Source organism: Acyrthosiphon pisum, chromosome A2 (assembly GCF_005508785.2).
Source record: "Acyrthosiphon pisum isolate AL4f chromosome A2, pea_aphid_22Mar2018_4r6ur, whole genome shotgun sequence".
Lineage (NCBI taxonomy): Eukaryota > Metazoa > Arthropoda > Insecta > Hemiptera > Aphididae > Acyrthosiphon > Acyrthosiphon pisum.
This window is the reverse complement of record NC_042495.1, coordinates 72076074-72095528: the sequence shown is the minus strand read 5'-3', so window position 1 is coordinate 72095528 and position 19455 is coordinate 72076074. Positions and strand designations below refer to the sequence as shown.

Below are 19455 nucleotides of genomic sequence, written 5' to 3'. Positions count from 1 at the left end.
CATAATATAATGATGAAAATATAACTAGTAAAAAACAAATTTTTATTTTTAGTTCAGAATCCGGATTGAATTACCTATTTCGGATTCAAATCAAAATCCGGATTGTTATCATAATCCGGATTAATAATTTTTAATCCGGATAAACAGATTAATAACGGTTGTTTCAATCCGGATTGATCCGGATACGGATTTATCCGGATTAGATGTCCAGCACTAGTTTCAAGTTATTGAATATAGTTCAACAAATTGAACACTTTAAGTATTCTACTAACTACTAATTACCGATTCCTAATCAATGTAACTTATTGTTTATGTTTCACAGATTTAGTTAATTTAGAATCAGGGCTTAAAACCGTTATCAATAAAGTCGGTAATCGGGTCCGGTAGGAGCTATTATTATTATAAAATCAAAAACTTAATATGCTTTAATTTGGTCGATTTCCATCAATTTAAATATTTATTTTTTCAAACTGCTTTAAAGTTTAAAACATATGATCAAAATAATGGCGATCTTAATAAATCAAAAAAATAAATTGCATAAAAAAATTTTATTTTTATAATTTTCTTATTTATACTGTAAAAAACCAAAATTAAATATAATAACTTTCCAAGATGACACTAAGAGTGATATATTGACACAGAACTTTTTTATTATATTGTATATATTATAGTACCCCAAAATCTGGATCTGCAAATCGAGCATTCTACGCTAGCCTTCGGACCGACCCTTGCAAACCGTTCCATGGAGCAAACACTACAAATAACAAATCCAGAACCAGGAGGGTTTGGGCTCTGGGAGTTGTAATTTAATACTAAACTAATTATGAACGATGCAAAATAAAGTATAATATGTGATAAAAACCTAAAAAATGTTAAACACATTGCTTAAAATTAAACTTGGAAGGTCCCCTATCTATAGTAAGTTGTGGCACTGTATATAAATGTGTATATTTCTAAGAAACAAAGATCAATAAAAGAAATATCGTAAATACTAAATAGTACAAAATAGTTGTAAATACTAAATGGACTGAACCCCTATTCCATCAACTATTTCTTAATAGGAATCAGTGCACGAGGACGACGACGTTTATGACGGTATTATAATATATAGCTATCCACTTATACGAATATAATATGATATTCACAACAGATAAGCAATACTCGACGGCAATTAATTGGGGAAAAAAATTTAAAAATAGCTGGAAAATTAAATTCAACTATAATGTAATCATGATTTATGACACAATTCAAGTATTAAATTCCACAAAAAACCGTTAATTTTTTTGGTCGGGAATAAGTTTTGGTTATAAAACCGGGATTGAAAATATGAGGTAATCGCTTTGATGTTAATATTTAGATATTTACCTCGATTGCCGATAACCAATAACCGCTTCCAGCATTCCAAAACTAAAAGCGGTTATCGGTTTTCGGTTCTCAAATTTACGGTTTTTTACCGGTTTTCGTTACAAACCGGTTACCGGTTTTAAGCCCTGTTTAGAATAAATAATAGAAATATTTTTTTAAATTAAAATTAAATTTCTCAATTAATAATGGATGAATGGTAATTTTATCAAAACATTTTTCTGTTTTCTTTTGGAAAATTATAGTTTATAACCATGTACCGCTATTGCTTAGATTGACTATTTCGAAGATTTTGGAACTTAAGAGAAATTAGACATACATTCAATTTACAATGCCTAAAATAATTTAGAACTGAAAAGTTGTTCAATATGTATTAAGATTTAATTTTAATATAGTCAAATCTATAATATAATATATTAGTTTAGAACTGCAGTACTAGGCATAATTCGTATATCAAATATATGGTCTAGTTGGAAATATTGTTTTCTTACTAAATAACAATATGAATGAACTCCACACATTATACATCCAAACGGAATCCTGCCGACAACGGATGCAATGTACCGGGATATTTTCGCTGAGACCATCTGCTACCAAGCACGTGTCGGCTAGATCCTAACATCTCCGATGGCATCACGCCCGGCCTTGGCCACAGCATTGTCCTCACCGGGAATTGCTAACCTGAAGGCTGCCAAAACTTCCTCTACTGTGGAGATAGCGTCCAGGTCTAAAATCTTGACTTCAATTTGAACACTAAGTTGCAGCACTTTACCAATTTGGTTTCCTAGCTTACTAATATCCGAAGCTATTGTCTTTGAGGCCGTCGGTGACTTTTGACCTTTGGCGAATTCCACCATTAGACTCCCATCTTTAGTTTAATCAACATAACATTGGTCCCAATATCATTAATTGATATGCCACCAAAGCGGACCAAGCGGACTGTGTCTACAAATGATTTCCCCTCCGCTGGTCTAATCAGGGTGGCGGGTTTCCGGCAGTGAAACATCTTTCACAAACATAACGTTTTAAAAGTTGCTATTAAATAACCATAGACGTGATATACTTACAATCAACTGTTGAAAATTTAAAATAATTATGGTTTTCAAAAATAGAACTGGCTTCCCAATTGCCATTGTCCATGCAGTAATTTAACTTTAATTTTAATGCTTTAATATTTTTAACTCTTTAACTTACATCTAGAGAATTAAGACAAATTAGAATAATATTAATGATAATAATTATAAATACGTATACCATCAGTAAAAAGCATTGAGGAGTGCCTAAGTCTAAAATTAAAAGAAAATGTACAAAAAATCATCACATTAATTCCAAAATACTATCAAAGCAAGGGCGGGCTATGATTAAATATTGACCCCGGGAAACAGAAATAGGCCCAATTTGGGGCTAATTACAAAATATTTACAAATTTTTTCAAGTAGCCCAAATGTTCGCAAGGCCCAGGCGGGGATCACCCATCCACCATCCTATTCAGTCTACCCTTGTAACAACGTGTCAACTATAGCGAATAATAGACCTATGCATAGACGGAAATTCATTAAAATTTCAGTCATTCAGTCAAAATTATAACTACAAGCTCTTTCTGGAGGATAACACAATCAGTCACTAACTCAATTTTCCTGAAGATTTTCAAATTGTCAGCAAACAAAAGGAACTTAAAATCTGGAATAGCCAATTTAAGTCCATTAACCAATAAGGAAAACAACAAAGGAGATAAATACCCTCCTTGAGCAACACCTGAAAGTACACAGACTGCTTCAAATTTACATCCAAAGTCTTTAACACATTTGACCCTACAAGATAAATAAGATTTGAACCAAGATAGAATGGGCCCCCCTAATTAATCTTTATAAAGAACCTCTATTAGAATTGATCAACTCAATCAAACGCTTTGGAGAAATCCGTAAAAATTATGGTTTGTTTTTCAATGGCCTCCGATATAAAATTATGAAAAACCATCAATTTCAGTGGCAGAACAGCTAAGCCTCAAACCATATTGTACAAAGATATAATTAACCGATGGTTGAATACACCCCAGAATAAATAGCTCAAAGAGTTTGGCAGTATGATTTTGGATCGAAATAGACCTGAAACTCTTTATATCAGTTTTATCACCAGTCTTATATACATGCGTGCCTAAACTAATCTTAATTCATATAGATGGTAAAGTTCCCGTGTCAAGGGAGCGACGAAATATCAACCATAAAGGAAAGCAGAGAACGGATCTTGTGTTATATAGGAACGTCCCTGGCCATCAGGACCAGCAGAATTCAAAGTTTTTAACGCAGATAAACCAAGTTCAACATCATTAATGGTAAAGGAAAAGTTAATTGGAAGATTAAAGGGAGAGAAAGAAATATCAGGAATTTTGTAGGAAGAGGGAGTTGCATATTATACGGTGCAAAAATAGGAAGACATGACGCTAGAAATTGATTCAGAACCGGAACTAATCTTTCCATGGAATTGAATAGTATATGGAATACCATCACTGGATTGATTCTTTCGAGCTAAGTCTAAAAAAGATAGGATAGGTTTCTAGCTTACACTCAGTTTAAGTTAATAACGATTTATAGCAACTTTTGTATTCAAATTTATAACGTGCCCGGAGGTTAGAAAACTTGTTATAATCTCTGGGATAACAGACACTTTATATTTGCCATTAGCACGCTTTTTAGCAAAGACTATAGATTTTAGGTTTTTAGAAAACCACAGAAGGAATTTATACAGACTATAATTAACCTCAGAAAACAAAATTCAATACGCAGAAATGTAGAACACCATACAATGCATTGGTAGCCTGATCCACATCAATAGACACTATAGTTTCTAACCAGTTGAAAGACATAAGAAAAGAACATATTGTCAGAATAGCATGCTCGAAAGATATGACCATTTTTTTAAATAAAATGTACATAAGTACTTACAATCTAGCTATACATATTATTACCAATGAATAACTTTTTAATTATTACTTAATACATAGTGTTATTACTTATTAGTTATTATGTGTCACGACTCACGGGACTTTATTAGTATATTACATTATTACAATAAATCGGGTATTCGAGTTTTTATAGTCTATTCAGAATAAAAGTGAACCACTTCGCGCATGCAAACTGAGCCACCAAAAAGTGCCTGCCACCCCCCCCCCCCCCATGCGATGGCTATGTGTTCTGTGATTGGCCATTAGTGATGACGCTCTCACCGATGTCTGTATTATGGTGGGAATGATCGGGAAAAACGTGTTTTGGCCGGCCGAGTGGTTCAATCTGATTATGAATAGAGTATAGTACTTATTACAATAATTGTTCTCGTTAATATTGTTTTTCCCAAACGTGACGTCATGTCATATCACTAAACATGTGAACTACAATATAATTGTTCCTATATTCATTCCTATATTCCTATACAACTATACAAGCATATGATAAGGTTAATAGATAATTAGTTTATATGGTCGTTGGTCGAAGAGTATTACCACTGGGTTTTCTCCGGTATTGGATGCTGTTTTCTATTTTGTATGTTTAGGTTTTCACTCTAATGTCTGTAAATCCCGCTAAGGGTGTGTGTGTAAGCGCGAGTTTAACCCTTCTATGATCCATTTTATTATAAGATCATCTTGTTGCCATTCCTTAATTTCCTCCCTAAGTGATGAACGGGTATAAGCTTCCTCGCAGCGCATCCTGGTAACGGTCCATGAAATTCTATTTCACCGAACGGCTAAAGTATACGGAACCCTGATCAGCGGACTGTGCTTCTTGCATCTCCCACCAATCTATTATGCAAGCAAATAAACGATGTGCAAACCAAAACAGCCCTTTCAAGGGCTATCTGATGAAGGACATAACCCGAATTATGCAATTGAATGCCGAAGGCTTCAGAAAATCTAAGGCGGAAATACTAGAAAGAATCGTGACGGAAGAAAAAATAAATGTAATTGTTGTTCAAGAAACTCATACAGCTGATCAGGTACAACTACTTAAGAGAGGGTTCATCACAGGTAATGAAATTGACGGTGCCAACTTTCATAGCAACTATAGCATCACAAATTACATAAAAAGCGTCTTGAAATGGAAAAATTCGAAGTATCAAAACCTCTAAAGGAAACAACATCTATGCTATTGAGACTCAAGTAGGAAATATACATATTTCTAACACCTACAAACCCCCAAACATCAAGTGGACTACTCATGTTCTCCACTCAGCTAGTCACCCCTCTATTTATACAGGTGACTTAAATAGCCACAATACCATTTGGGAATACAGAGAAAATGATACTCGAGGAGAAGAACTTTCTAATTGGAGTGAAGCCGAAGGCTTAGAATTAGTTTACGATGCTAAACAAAGGGGAACGTTCCGGTCTGCCAGATGGAATAGTGAGTATAATCCATATCTGTGCATTATATCTACGGACAAAAATAGCACTTAGCTACCCACTCTAAGGAGAGTCCTAATGTATTTCCCGAACAGTCAACATAGACCGATCGTTATAGAGGTTGGATATCAAATCCAGACGATTAAGTCTATTCCCAAGCAAAGGTGGAATTTACATGAAGCTAATTGGTCGTCATTTACTAAAACTTGGGATGATAGCGTTCGGTGGACCAAAAATTACGAACGCTTTACAAAGCTCATTATTAGCACTGCAAAAAAGTGCATTCCTCGTGGCGACAGAAAAAACTACGTTCTTGGATGGATTGATAAATGTGAAACATTATACACCTCTTTCAAACTTTGGGCAACTGTGGCGATGCAAAAAAGATCTTAGAAGCACTAAGTATCCAACACAGAGAAAGATGGATAAGGTTAGAAGAAAATACAGACTTCAAACATTCAAGCCATAAAGCCTGGTCACTCCTTAGAAGACTGGGATCTGACGGAGAACCCTGACCTAAATGCCCTCCAATAAATCCAAACCTCATAGCAAATCACATACTATAATCATCTAGAGCACAGTCATCTAAAATACCAACAAGGGAATTAAAAACTTTTAAAATTAAAATACAAAGCGGAAAAAAGAACAGCTATATCTGCTCCCTTCACAATAGAAGAAATGAACTCTGTGATAGTTAAATTAAAAACCGAAAAAACGTCTGGCAAAGACTGGATCTTCAGCGAGTTCTTTAAACACTGCGGAATGCGTACTAGACATGGCTTACAGCTTTTTTTAATAGTGTACTCGAGACTGGGAAAATCCCCGCCACTTTCAAAAATACAAAAATAATAGCGATATGCAAACCAGGAAAGCTTAAAGATTGTCCTCAAAGTTACCGACGTATCGCACTACTGTAACAAGGCGCCTCCGCCAACTTTAACGTCTCCTCTTCAGCTATCGATCTTCTCACTCTTTAGGTGTCAATCTGTTTATATTAACAAGGTCTCGGAGACTCGACCTCGGCGTGTAATATTATTACTATAGGAATTAGGGTTACCTTATGTGAAACAAAGTACAAAGTGCTAAGTACTATTAGATATTAATGTATTATTATTACTACAACATCGAATCTTATAATATATCGAACATCAAATAATACCTATGCGTTAGTCATACTTATAAATTATAAGTTATAACCGAGGGTTCCCGATCGGGCCATGGTGTGTCATGGGAGCTGATATCCAATGTGGGTTGAGCTGGTCGTCCTCGGGTCCTCTTCAGGTCGTTGTCACCCATTGAATTCCACTATCGACCATCTTCTAGGACTCTTCATTCTCGACCGTCAAACTATCGACTGCCTCCATCAACTACCTAATAACATTAACTCATTAACTGTAGACCCCCAGGAGTCCCGTTCGGATATTAACACGAAGCGTGCTAAACATCGCGTTAGCATAATATATATTTCATACATATATACAAATTTGCCATTACTAACACTCGGCATATTAGCCGTGCTTAACATGGGAAGTAATGTACGATGTTGAAGACGGCAATCGTTTCACTACTAAGCATAAGTTATAAAATCCTCGAAAGATTAATTTACAATCGCATTAGTCCAACTATCGATCAAGTGGTCCCCATAGATTAAGCTGGGTTCAGACCAAACCGTTGTTGTACTGACCAAGTAGCAGCTCTAACTTCATTTATAGAAAACGGTTTTCAAAAGAATCTAAAGACTACGACTGTGCTAGTCAACCTTACTGATGCGTACGATACGGCCTGGCGTACGGGTCTCCTTACAAAACTCTCGGAATTATTTATTATTCCTTTGTCTCGCACTAGGTATTCAAATGAGTGAACCAAATTCTCAGTAACCGAGTGTTCACAGTTCACTTGGGAGAGACTTAACCAAGAAGGCTGAACAATGGTTTACCTCAAGGGCCTGTCCTTGCTCCAATTCTTTTCAATCTTTATAAAAGTGATCTACCAACCACAATATCAAGGAAATTCATCTACGCTGACGATATCACACTAGCTACACAAAACAATAAGTTTGAAATTTCGGAAGAAACGCTAACGAAAGACCTAGATATCATCTCTGACTATCTACATAGACAGCGACTTAAACCCAAGGTAGATACAACTGTGTTTACAACCTTTCACTTAAATAATCGACTGGCCAAATACCAACTCAATGTCTCGTTCTGTGGCAGTACACTCAAATACGAACATCCTAAATACTTAGGAGTGACTCTAGGCAGACAGCTTACGTATAAAAGACACATAAAAAACACTGCAGCTAAAATTAAAACTAGAAACAATACAAAAACTAGTTGGCTCATTCTGGGGTGCAGCTGCTTCCACATTAAGAACATCTGCATTGACCCTAGTGTACTCAGGCGCAGAGTACGCCTGCCCAGTATGGCTAGACAGCTTTCACTGCAACAAAATTGATGTCCAACTAAGCCATTCAATGAGAATTGTCTCTGACACGGTAAAATCAACACCGAAACAGTTGCTCCCCGTCTGGTGCAATATTTTGCCACCTTCCATACGTCGTAAATAAACTGGCCACAGAGAATGGGCTAAATATGTTGAAAATAAATCTCTTCTAATTCACCAAGACATTACCCTCAATGGGAACCTCAGGCTGAAATCTAGAAAACCTGCTCACAAAATCTGATAGAAGCTACTGGGAACCACAACGATGGTCTAGTTGAACGGAAATCAGAATGGGAGAAATTTAATCCAGACAGCCACAACATATCACAAGCTCTATATACTCTAGCACCGGGGTCTCAGTTACCCCAACGAGACTGGGTCGTGTTAAATCGTTTACATACTGGACATGGGCGATGTAAAGACCTGTTTTATTAATGGAAAATAGGAAACTCCCCAGACTGTGATGGCGGACATTTTTCTCGGATTATTCTCCACGTACTAAAAGACTGCCCCATTCGAGCATTCAAGGGGTCAATGCGGGAACTCCATGACGTCACTGACGAAGCAATCAAATGGATAAGAGCAATCGAAATTCAGTTATAATTATAAAGGATAAGTACCAGAAAAATGTTTTAATTATTTTTACAGTTCATAAAATGCACTATTGTTCATGTTATTTAATTTTTAATATCACCAATTTTATGATATAATCCTTTTTCCGGATATAAAAATGTATATATAATGCTTGCATAATATACTGCACCATACGATAAATAAATAAATTATCCAATGTGATGTGGTTTTTTTCTTCTGTGCCATCTCCCGTGATGGCTCCGATTGCTTCTTGCGTTTCGTAGGGTATCCCATTCTGTCTGTTGGCTCGATTAGGTTGTCTTCCAATATTCTCTCGTCAACATATAGCCCGTTTAAGGATTCCTTGATAATTTAGTCAAAATTCTAATTTGAGGTTTTCAAACAAGAACCTAAAAAAAATTTCATATGCGCTTAATTGCTGTATAACTCCTACATATGCAAAATAAAATTGATTGTATCTGATTCCATAACGTACAAAACGAATTATAACTTGATCTAAAATGCACATGATTAAAAAAAAATATGAAAAACTCAAAAACATCCCTAACATACACTCCGCCCAGCCAGAGAATACGCCGCTGTACAACGAAAATCGGTTCTTCCACTCCCTGTCATAGAGGAGTTTGTCTCCATGGAATCTATCGCTGGACAGAGAAGTCATTACCCATATATTATACTGAATACTGATGTATTTTAATATACACCTATGTAGTACCTACTGTCTTTCTTTACTGTTTTTTGCATTATTGCATTATCATTTGTCGCTATAGCTGTATTATATAGCCAGATAGCCTATAGTTGTAAAAATATAAATTTGAACGGCATCCTCAGACACAAATAAATATACTGGATCATATGGTATTCATATTTTTTAAAACAGATAAAATTACCCGAAACCACAACTAGTATTCTTCTTAATTTTATACCTAACAATTATCTAGTGTTTTTTGTTGTATTGAAGAAATTGTAAAAAAGAATCCAATAATTAGTTTGTTTATTTATACAGCAAATATACCTACTAATTACTGTTATGTATACAATTAAGAAAAATACTAGTTATGGCTTCGGGTTATTTTTTCCGTTTTAAAAATACGAGTTGTATCATCCAGTATATTTATTTGTGTCTTTAAGAATCAATAATTTCTCACAATATAATTCACTGTCTCGTGAATGTACCTAATATCTATCCATAATTTTGCAATTTAGAAAGGCCATTCATTCATCACTTAGTAGGTATAGTTGACCCACTTTCAACTTCTCTTTTTGATAATAGGCTTTACTGTTCAACGATCTCGTTAATGAACAATACAAATCTGATTATTATTTATTGAGTTAGTCACTAACTACACTAATTCAAAAGTTACACTAACTGTTAGAGTAACTTTTGAATTGTGGTACATTTTTGTTATTCAAATCTTTGGTCGATGCATATATTGTGTCAAAAGTCAAAAACCTATATTTTATCTTTATACCGATAATAAATATTAATCATATATTCATATCTTGCTATAGGCACCCATAAACATATTTTTAAAAACAAGTTTCGGCCAAACACCACTGCAATGCAGCCGGTAGATCACTAGCTAGGGTAGATCGCACGTAACAGTACCTAGTTTTCAGTATTGTTAACAAGATCTAGTTTTTATTTTTGTAGCCCAAAACATAAGGTCTTACGCTGGTCAGTTCTAACGTTTCTAACCTAAAATTTTAGGATTTTTTTTTTATCATAAAAGTATATAATATTTATAATCCGTATTATAAAGGAACAATTTATTGTACAATAGAATAAGTAAAAGTTATGTTAGATCAAGTAGACGCGCTATGCTTGGGGGGGATGCTGGAAGGGAGTTTCTAGTACTCCAGTGACAGTGTGACACCAATTACCAATTCAAAGTTTAGAACTCATAATCGTTTTTAAAAAATTAATAATTTAAACACATATTTTGTTTTACCAATAGTTGAATTTCCCTAGCTAATAAATTATTACAATCAATCTTAGCATAGATCTACAAGGATTAAATAAGAAAATTACATTCCAATTTCTAATACCTTTTAAACCAGTATATATAGTATATATTATATACATATATACATATGTTTTATGTATATAATGTGTATATTATAATTTATATTGTGTTATACATAGAACATCATTGTTAAACACATTATCTTAAACCATATATAAATATTTAGATATATGATCTAAGATTAAATAGAATAAATTACATACATTGATAACCAAGATGTGCTAGGTATTTCCATAAGCTACTATTAAAACCCCACTACAAATATTGTTAGTGTCAGACCCATGTAATCAACTCTATAATATAGTTTTATAATATTAACTTAATATTAAAAATATATTAAATTGAGTTAACATAATCTTATATTAACTTAATTTAAACAAGATAAAAATTAAGACTAAATTACCAGGAGTAATATTAATTTAATATAGAATAATGCATAGGTACTATTTAATTTTTATTCTATTCTGTAATTAATGTAGGTACATAAAATTAGGAATCTAATAAAACTATTTAATTTTATAAAATTACAATAACATTTTAGAATATAACAGTATTTTTTTAAGTAAAAACTAATCACCTTGCTTTTCAATGAAGTTATTTAAGTAATTATTTATCAATGATAAAATGAAAATTTACTATTTCAAGCTGACATTTTTTAAATTGTTATTCGAATATCATTATTACTAGGGCTGGGATTTTAATGCCCTAAAAAACCCAAATAATGCCATGAAAATTCTGAATAATGCACTTGAAAACTGCAATTTTTTTTATTTTTTAGTAATTTTGGTTTGAACAACAAAACACATTTTAAAGGATTGTAAAAAGTATAAGAGATATAACTGATCGTTTTGGACTTCTTTAATTTGGAAAAACAATTTTTTTTTTTTAAAGGTTCAAATTATATAATTATTTACTTGGATGTAGTTAGTTTGTTAAATTTGTATAAAAATTTTAAAAAAGCATGTAAAAATCTTAAATTCAAATTTTGGATTTCAATACTTAAAAAATCCTAAAATGCTCTAAAAATGAAAAAAATTTATCTTGAAATTTAAAATTGTCAAAAAGTGCAAAATAAAAACTTCTCATTCTGATTCAAAAACAAATTAAATATGTATGTTATAAAATTAGCATCGTGTAGCTAGAATCGGAAAAAATAATGCAAAGTACATCAAAACCCCAGCCTTAATTCTTACATTCAAGACCAAGTATATTACTCATCAATCATCACAGTCCAACAGATATTTATTTAGATCATAATATCTTAAGAAATTTAAATACTAACTTAATATCTGCAATTATAATAGTATATAATAGATAATATCATCTGTAAAAATATTGACAAATACCATTATGTATTTTCCTCCTAACGTATACAGTTATATAAAATCAAAACAATGAAGAATAATGTAAAAAATAAATCAATAAAATAATACAATACATACAAAACTTGATTAAAATATATTCATGGACACGACTTATTTTGTTCATGTACTTATATAGTTTATGCACCAAAATGTGGCACAGTATATGGTCTATGATAGAGCAATTTTGTTTCTTTCAGCTCTAAAATAATAGGCATAATTGAAATATTATTTAGTTAGATAAATTTTCTTGTTGATTACTGCAATGATTTCATTAGTTCATCTTCTTTACTTTATAAAACTAAACAATTTAATTATAATAGATTAAAATACACAAATATATTAACAAATATACACATATGATAATATATGCATAAGAAAATACTTAATGGTCAATTCTTGGAAGTTCATAACAAGGTTGATGATCTTCTAACCATAATACAATATTATATACGATAATAAAAAAACTCAGAAAGCCTATTTTTTTGAATATAATAATGAATGAAGCAAGAAAGCTCCATTAATGACAACTACTTCCAAGGAGAGAATTCTGTAAAAATAAATATATTAGTTAAAAAGCCTAATCCGATGTTAAAATTATATAATTACCCTATGAACATTACATGTAGTCATATGATTCTGGCTATCTAGAAGCCAACCAACATGTATTGCACAGTTATAATGTATACTTGATTTGCAGTGACGTGCTGTACATCCAATACTAGCCCCAATAACACCACAATAAACACAGATCTATGTAAAAAAAAAAAATGTTTCATTATAATCTATATTTTAATATTATATAAAAATACTCACAGTATTTTTTGCAATTCTCACACTATCTTCCAACCCAACAATTTTATCCCCAACCATATAAACACCAGACGCCCAAACTAAACAATTTTCATGAGTCCATACCTCAATAAATGTTTCTGAAGTATCATTATCATTTAAATTATGCTTAGATTTCTGTAAATTACATTTTAGCCTTATAATATGTTCAGTAGTAAAAAAGTGGTTTAAAAATACCTTTCGCTTAGGGTTATCATTTGGTTTTACAACCTTTGGTATACTGACATAATAGGGACCAAAAAGATCTCCAGTAGGATCATAACCAATGTCTCTTACGTGAGGTCCTCGCGAACAGAATACACATTTCCAATCACTACTTTCTAAATTGCTCACATCGGGTTTTTCTTCACCATTGCAAACACCAGACTTATATGCTTTTAAAAAATTAAATAATTAATATCAAGTTATTTAAGAAAAACAACAATCTATCAAAATTTTAAACTATAACTTACAATAAGTCTTTCGATTAATATTTCGACCATCTAATGAGTCCTCATCATCTTGAACATTTCGGTTAATTATAACAAAACTTCTTGGATTTTCTATATTACCACCATTGACTCTTATTAATGGCCCTTTATATTTTTTAAAAGGTTGTTCAACAGCCGGTTTTAATTTTTCAGATATGGGTAGGCTTTTTTTTACTTTTTTTAATTGTTTCTTATTTTTATTATAAGGCCTTTTTGTAGAAATTATTGGTTTTAATTTATTATCAATCACTATTTGTTGATCAGGTATACTAGTTGATGTAATGACTCCACCAAATAATTCTTCTAATTTGTTTTCTACTTCGAGGAATTGAGAATGTGTGTCATGAATTTTTTTTGAAGAATTTTCAGATGGTATAGAATCCTCAGATTTATCATGTTCTATTCTAGGTATAGGAGATGGTGATTTAAGTATTTTTTCTACAGATTCTGCCCTCATCATTGATGGTGATGGTGATTTTCTTGGTTTTATAATTTTAATAACAGATTGCTTTTCAGACTCATTAGTTTGAAATATGTTTTCCAACATTTTTTCAACATTATTTGTATCTTCAACTTCAATTTTTATAGGACTATCTACCACATCCCAAGTAATCTTAATATCATTTTTACTACATTTGTTTTCATAACCTTCATTATTAACATTTTTTACTTTTTGAATATGTATATAATCTGGGGCATCACATCTGATTTCAGACTTAATAACTTTATGAGGGTTTGGTGCTATAACACTTATTGCCTTCTCTTCAATATTTCCTATTTTAGATAAATTTATTTGACCATTTACTTGATCTCTTGCTCGTTTAAAAGAAAAGCTTTCATAATTTTTATTATTTGAAGACAAGTCAATAGACATTTGCTCAGATTCTTTTTTATGTTTAGTAAGATCAATCTCAACAGTTCGAGATAGTGAAAAACTAGGTGATACATTCGCGGAATGAGCTGGACTAGGAGATGGTGGATCAGGTCTAGATGGTGGCGGCATATTATTTCTTGAATCCATCCACCTATCAATTACAGGAGTATGTTGGGGTTTGTGCATCTGTAATGCAGCAATATTGTGCAAAGAAGCATATGGTGTATTTCTGTAAGCGGCCATATCTATAATTCGATAACAATAAGTAATAACACTTGTCAAAGAACAATTCAATTAATTATTTACCTTGTTTAGTAAACCACGAAGATAGCCGATGAGAAATTGCAGGAGGATGGAATGTAAGTGGATGAGGAACAGAAGGTGTTGCAGCAGTTGCCAGATGATGTCTTTGAGGTGCTGGGGCCGCTGGGGGTAAATGATGATAAGATGGAAATCTTCCCTCAGACATTTTTATTCTACAATATTAATAAAAGTAATAATGTATTTCTTTATGGTGATATGGCTAATTATGTAGATTAAAATTATTTGTTTCTAATATTAAATATTTTGAGTAATCATTAATTGTTCGTGTTATCACAATGTAAATGTTACCCTAGGGAATGTAAACATATTTGTAAGGTTATTCTATTTGGTACCCAAAACATTTTAAAATATTTTATTTAATAAAAAAGCAATTCAAATTAGTATTACTTACAACATTTACCAAACGTTAATCAATAAAAATAAAATAAATATATACACACTTTTGGAAAAGTTGAAAGGTATCAGATGATTTTATTCGACAGTTGTAATTGTTATATCATTCATCTTTACACGTACTTGTTAATTTGTTCAATTTTAATCAAAAATTGTACAATGCATTAACTAGTTAAAACAGTTAAAACTAATTGAAACAATAAAATATTTATTTAATTAAAAAAAAAATTCACAATTACCACTAAAATATTGAACAAATTCATACAGAAAACTTGTCAGTTGTCAGTTGTCACTGCCATAGCCATTTTTGTTGTTGTGGTTCATGTGATCACTATAATTCTCTCTCTCTCGTGCACACACATTCATACATTGTCGCCACTACAACATCTTTGGAACCAATCAAACCGTCATGGACGTTGGATAAATATAATAAATTATATTCTAGCGTCCTCTAGTTGCCCCCATTCATCATTTTATTAATTTCACTTTAAAATAAACAAATAAATTAATATTATATTATTCATATTTCATATTAATATATAATATAAATATATTGCACAATGTAGATTAAAGTTAACAGAAACGTTTTATTAAATTATTATTTTTAATTTATGGTAGATTAAATAAGGTTTATACTGGTTTGCATTATTTAGTTTTTGCATCTTGGAAATATAAATTATAAAATAAAATCCTTAAATATTTTTTATGGACGTCTGAAGATTACATTTTGACAAAATATTACTCGCGTAAACAACGATTTCTTATCAAACTATTTTAGTTTTTTTGTTGTAACTCAAAAGGTATTAAATCGTAGAAAACTTTTACGTAAAAATTTTATTTGTGGGGTCAAAAACTCTTACGTATTATAATAAATGAATAATATACATATTATGTATATTATTTCATTTTATATATACTACATTTTCAAAATTTCAAAATATATTTAGGTTAATTTGAAGGAGCTTACCTAATCAATTCCTGTTAATTATAGTATCTACTTCGCCTGGTACTGGTCAAATTTTATAATATTTAAACATATCGATTCCGCTGGATACTGTAAACCGTTCATATTACCTTTAGTATCTATTAATTCTACCGAGACATACATTTTTTATAATAACATTTTTTTTAAATAATTCAAAAATTATAGCGATAAGAATAGTAAAGATGGATTTTTATTTTTTATTGCTTACAGTTAGTTATAGGCATAAGGGAACCCGGGGTAAGACGAAACACTAAATGTTTAACGTTGTACTAGGTATGTTACATTTTTCAGAAAAATTCTGAATTTATGTACCATTTATAAGTCAATGTTCCTTTTATGGGGTAAGATGAGACGTCATATTATATTCATATGGATGAGACTATAAATTCCCAATAGATAGTTTTTCAAATATATCAACATAGGAACTTATTTATAAGAATTTCACAACAAAAAAAGATGGGTAAGTGGTCGTTCGCTTCTGTTCAGTAGGTTTCAAGTGGGTCACTGTATAACGGATGGTATTAAATTTGGATTCAATGATATAATATCATTGTATACGAAAAATAATTCTGAGCGGTGACGGTTTGTCAGTGTGGATATTTTATATTATATTTATATTGTTATTACTCATTATTAGCCGGTTATTTGAATTATAATATTATAAAATTATAACACAATAACTAAAATCGTTATTTTTGGTTATTTAATATGTAATTTCCTCCAAATTTGAATTTAAAATAACTATAAAAAAAAATATATGTTTTTATATTTTTGAGATTTTTTGGTTACAAAACAACCTACTTACTTGGAGCCTTGTTGTAAGTTTTCAATCCGTGGCTATAAAATTTGAACACTATTCATTTTTAACAACACAATTTTCATGCTTTTTGGCCCAACTAAAAAAAGTAAAAAATTGAAATTTGCAATTGTCCATAAACAGCTCCAAATAAGTCAAAATATTTTTAAAATTTAACCAAGTATAGGAATTGATAAAATAAATATATATAAATATTTAATATCAGTCTGTCAGCAAGTTTTATTATTTTTATACTTTAAAAACTGTGGAATTAATATAGGTACCTTTTACTAATATCAACAGTATCCACGGGTAGCCGCGGAGGGATCAATAGCTGGCAGAATCGATATGTACATATATATATTATTTATAGTAGTTGTCACGAAATCAATAGGTATAAACCTTTTTCAAAAACTGCAGGTAGTTTTGACGGAATCAATAAATCCTCATGTTAAGCATTATACCTTTAGGTATATCGTATATGTACATTATACACAGTGACGTAGCCACGATCATGAAATTGTGGGGGGGGGGTATTTAAGTATAGATTAAAACCTAGTTTTTACAGTTTTCGTATATAAATTAATTTAGGGTTCAGGACTTGACTTGTTGCACTAAAAATTATCGAAATATGCAGTCAAAATTGTCAAAATATGCTCAAATATATGCAGCTACATTTTTATATAATTTTTGAAAAATGCATTAAACATATTACAATTTTGTTAATAAAAAACTAAAAAATAAGTATAGGTATATAATTATATAAAAATTATAAAATATTTGTACACGGATTTACTAATTTGAATATAGGTAGGTACCTATATTGATTAATATGATGGACAGAGGACACTATAGTATGTTTTGGTCATTTTTAAACTATAATTGTAAAATAAAACAACTTAATTTTTAAAATACTGGCATAAAATACAAGGTTAATTAATAAGTAATAACGAATAACGTGATATGCGAACACCGTGATAAATGAACACGTATCTACTAGCTGATTTTTATTTCTCCGTACAATCTAGAATCTAGATGTCAATTATATAGTTTTAACACAGTTTTGTCACAAAGAGGCTTATAAAATATTAAGTGCCATATGCGAAAATAGGACAAACTGTATAGCCAAGCTCCACCGACAACTTTAACAGCCCTTCCAAACATTTACTAAATTTTTTAAGGCTTATTCAATTTTATAATAGTTTGGATATAGGCTTCAGCCTAAAATTAGCGCCTAGTGTTCTTAACCAAACATAATATGTCTAAAGATATTTTTCAATATTATCCAAATATGATTTCTCCCGACAATTGTATGTACATTTAAATAAAAAATGCAAGTGCAAAATATACAAAAATATGCGAATTTAAACTTTGTATTTAATTTCACCATTTCATAAGACAAATTTATAACTTATCTAAAATAATGTACGACCACTACAATAGAACATGCAAGCAGTTCCGAACCCTATAAGCTATAAACAATATATTTTAATACAATTAGGGATGAATTAGGATTTCAGACCGGGAGGTCTATTCAGGAACTCTTACGATTAAGATCCGTATACGAAAATCGTGGTTTCCACATAAGTAAATAAGTTTTTAAATGACCCCAAAAAACAGCAATCTAAAAAAAAAAAGGTGGGCAAGTGAATGTCGCTATATGCTGTACAGTAGGTTACAAGTGGGTGACTGTAAAATGGATGGTATTAATTTTGAATTCAATGATATAATATCATTGTATAAGAAAAACGATTCTGAGCGGAGACGGTATGTCATTCTAGGTATAAGACATATTATATACTTATCTATGGTATAAATTTATATTAATCATATCAGTGATATGATATCACAATATACATTAGGTACTTGTAACGCGTTATACATTACCAACAAACCGTGATACTATCATAGATATATAATAGTAATAATATAGTATACTTTAGAAGTTTCAAGTACCCACGAATAATATTATACAATCACAACAAAATAACTAAAATAGTTATTCTAGGTTTTTTAATATGTAATTTCGTCCAAATTTGAACTTAAAATGAGTATAAAAATAAACTGTGCTCATGTATTTTTTAGATTTTTTGGTAACAGAATTAACTACTTACGTGGAATCTTGTTTTAAATTTTCAATCCTTAGTTATAAAAGTTGAACATTTCATACATTTTAACTATAAAATAATTATTCAATTTTAAATTTGATACATTTTGTCAAAATTTGAACTTCAAATGCTTATAAAAAAAAATTGTGCCCAAGTATTTTTAATATTTTTCAACTGCTATCGTAACAATATACCTATCAGGAGCCTTGCATTAAATTTTCACACTTTTTTACCCAACAAACAAAATGTTATTGATATTTACAGAAAGAAAACTAAAACAATTGAAAACTGACAATGTCCGTAAACAGCTCAAAAAGAGTCAAAATATTTTCAAAATTTTGTCGTGTATAGAAAATGAAAATATTAACATTCAGACATTTAGTGAAATTTTCAAATATCTACTGTCATTCGTTTTTTAATTACAATGAAATAAGAAAATCGTTCACATGAGAAATCCGATTAATGTTTGTA

At 31.1% G+C, this 19455-nt stretch overlaps 1 protein-coding gene across 3 annotated transcripts; it reads right to left on the bottom strand.

Moving 5' to 3' along the window:
* Positions 1-11262: 11262 nt before the first annotated feature.
* LOC100168927 lies at positions 11263-15411 on the bottom strand. 3 transcript variants are annotated; one of them, XR_003839361.1, is made up of 9 exons: positions 15335-15411; positions 15143-15263; positions 14685-14854; positions 13487-14623; positions 13212-13408; positions 12999-13151; positions 12792-12935; positions 12568-12732; positions 11263-12483 (listed from the first exon to the last, which is right to left on the bottom strand). XR_003839361.1 is itself a non-coding variant. In XM_029489004.1 (7 exons), exons 2-7 carry the CDS (start codon positions 14845-14847, stop codon positions 12457-12459), a joined length of 1821 nt encoding a protein of 606 aa, XP_029344864.1. In that variant the 5' UTR covers positions 14848-14854; positions 15143-15403; the 3' UTR covers positions 11263-12456. The 3 variants fall into 3 exon arrangements, 2 of the variants coding, with proteins under 2 accessions (XP_029344864.1, XP_029344863.1); XM_029489004.1 differs by lacking the exon at positions 12568-12732 and having other exon boundaries at positions 15143-15403; XM_029489003.1 differs by having other exon boundaries at positions 11263-12732; positions 15143-15402.
* Between the last annotated feature and the right edge of the window lie 4044 nt (positions 15412-19455).

What these genes read in the sequence shown, in the direction of transcription:
- LOC100168927 (XM_029489003.1), bottom strand. Translation starts at nt 14,847, where the DNA reads ATGTCTGAGGGAAGATTTCCATCTTATCATCATTTACCCCCAGCGGCC. An exon ending in ATGATAACCCTAAGCGAAAG is followed by an intron (nt 13,152 to 13,211) that starts GTATTTTTAAAC and finishes TGTAATTTACAG; the next exon opens with AAATCTAAGCATAATTTAAA. An exon ending in TGAGAATTGCAAAAAATACT is followed by an intron (nt 12,936 to 12,998) that starts GTGAGTATTTTT and finishes TTTTTTACATAG; the next exon opens with ATCTGTGTTTATTGTGGTGT.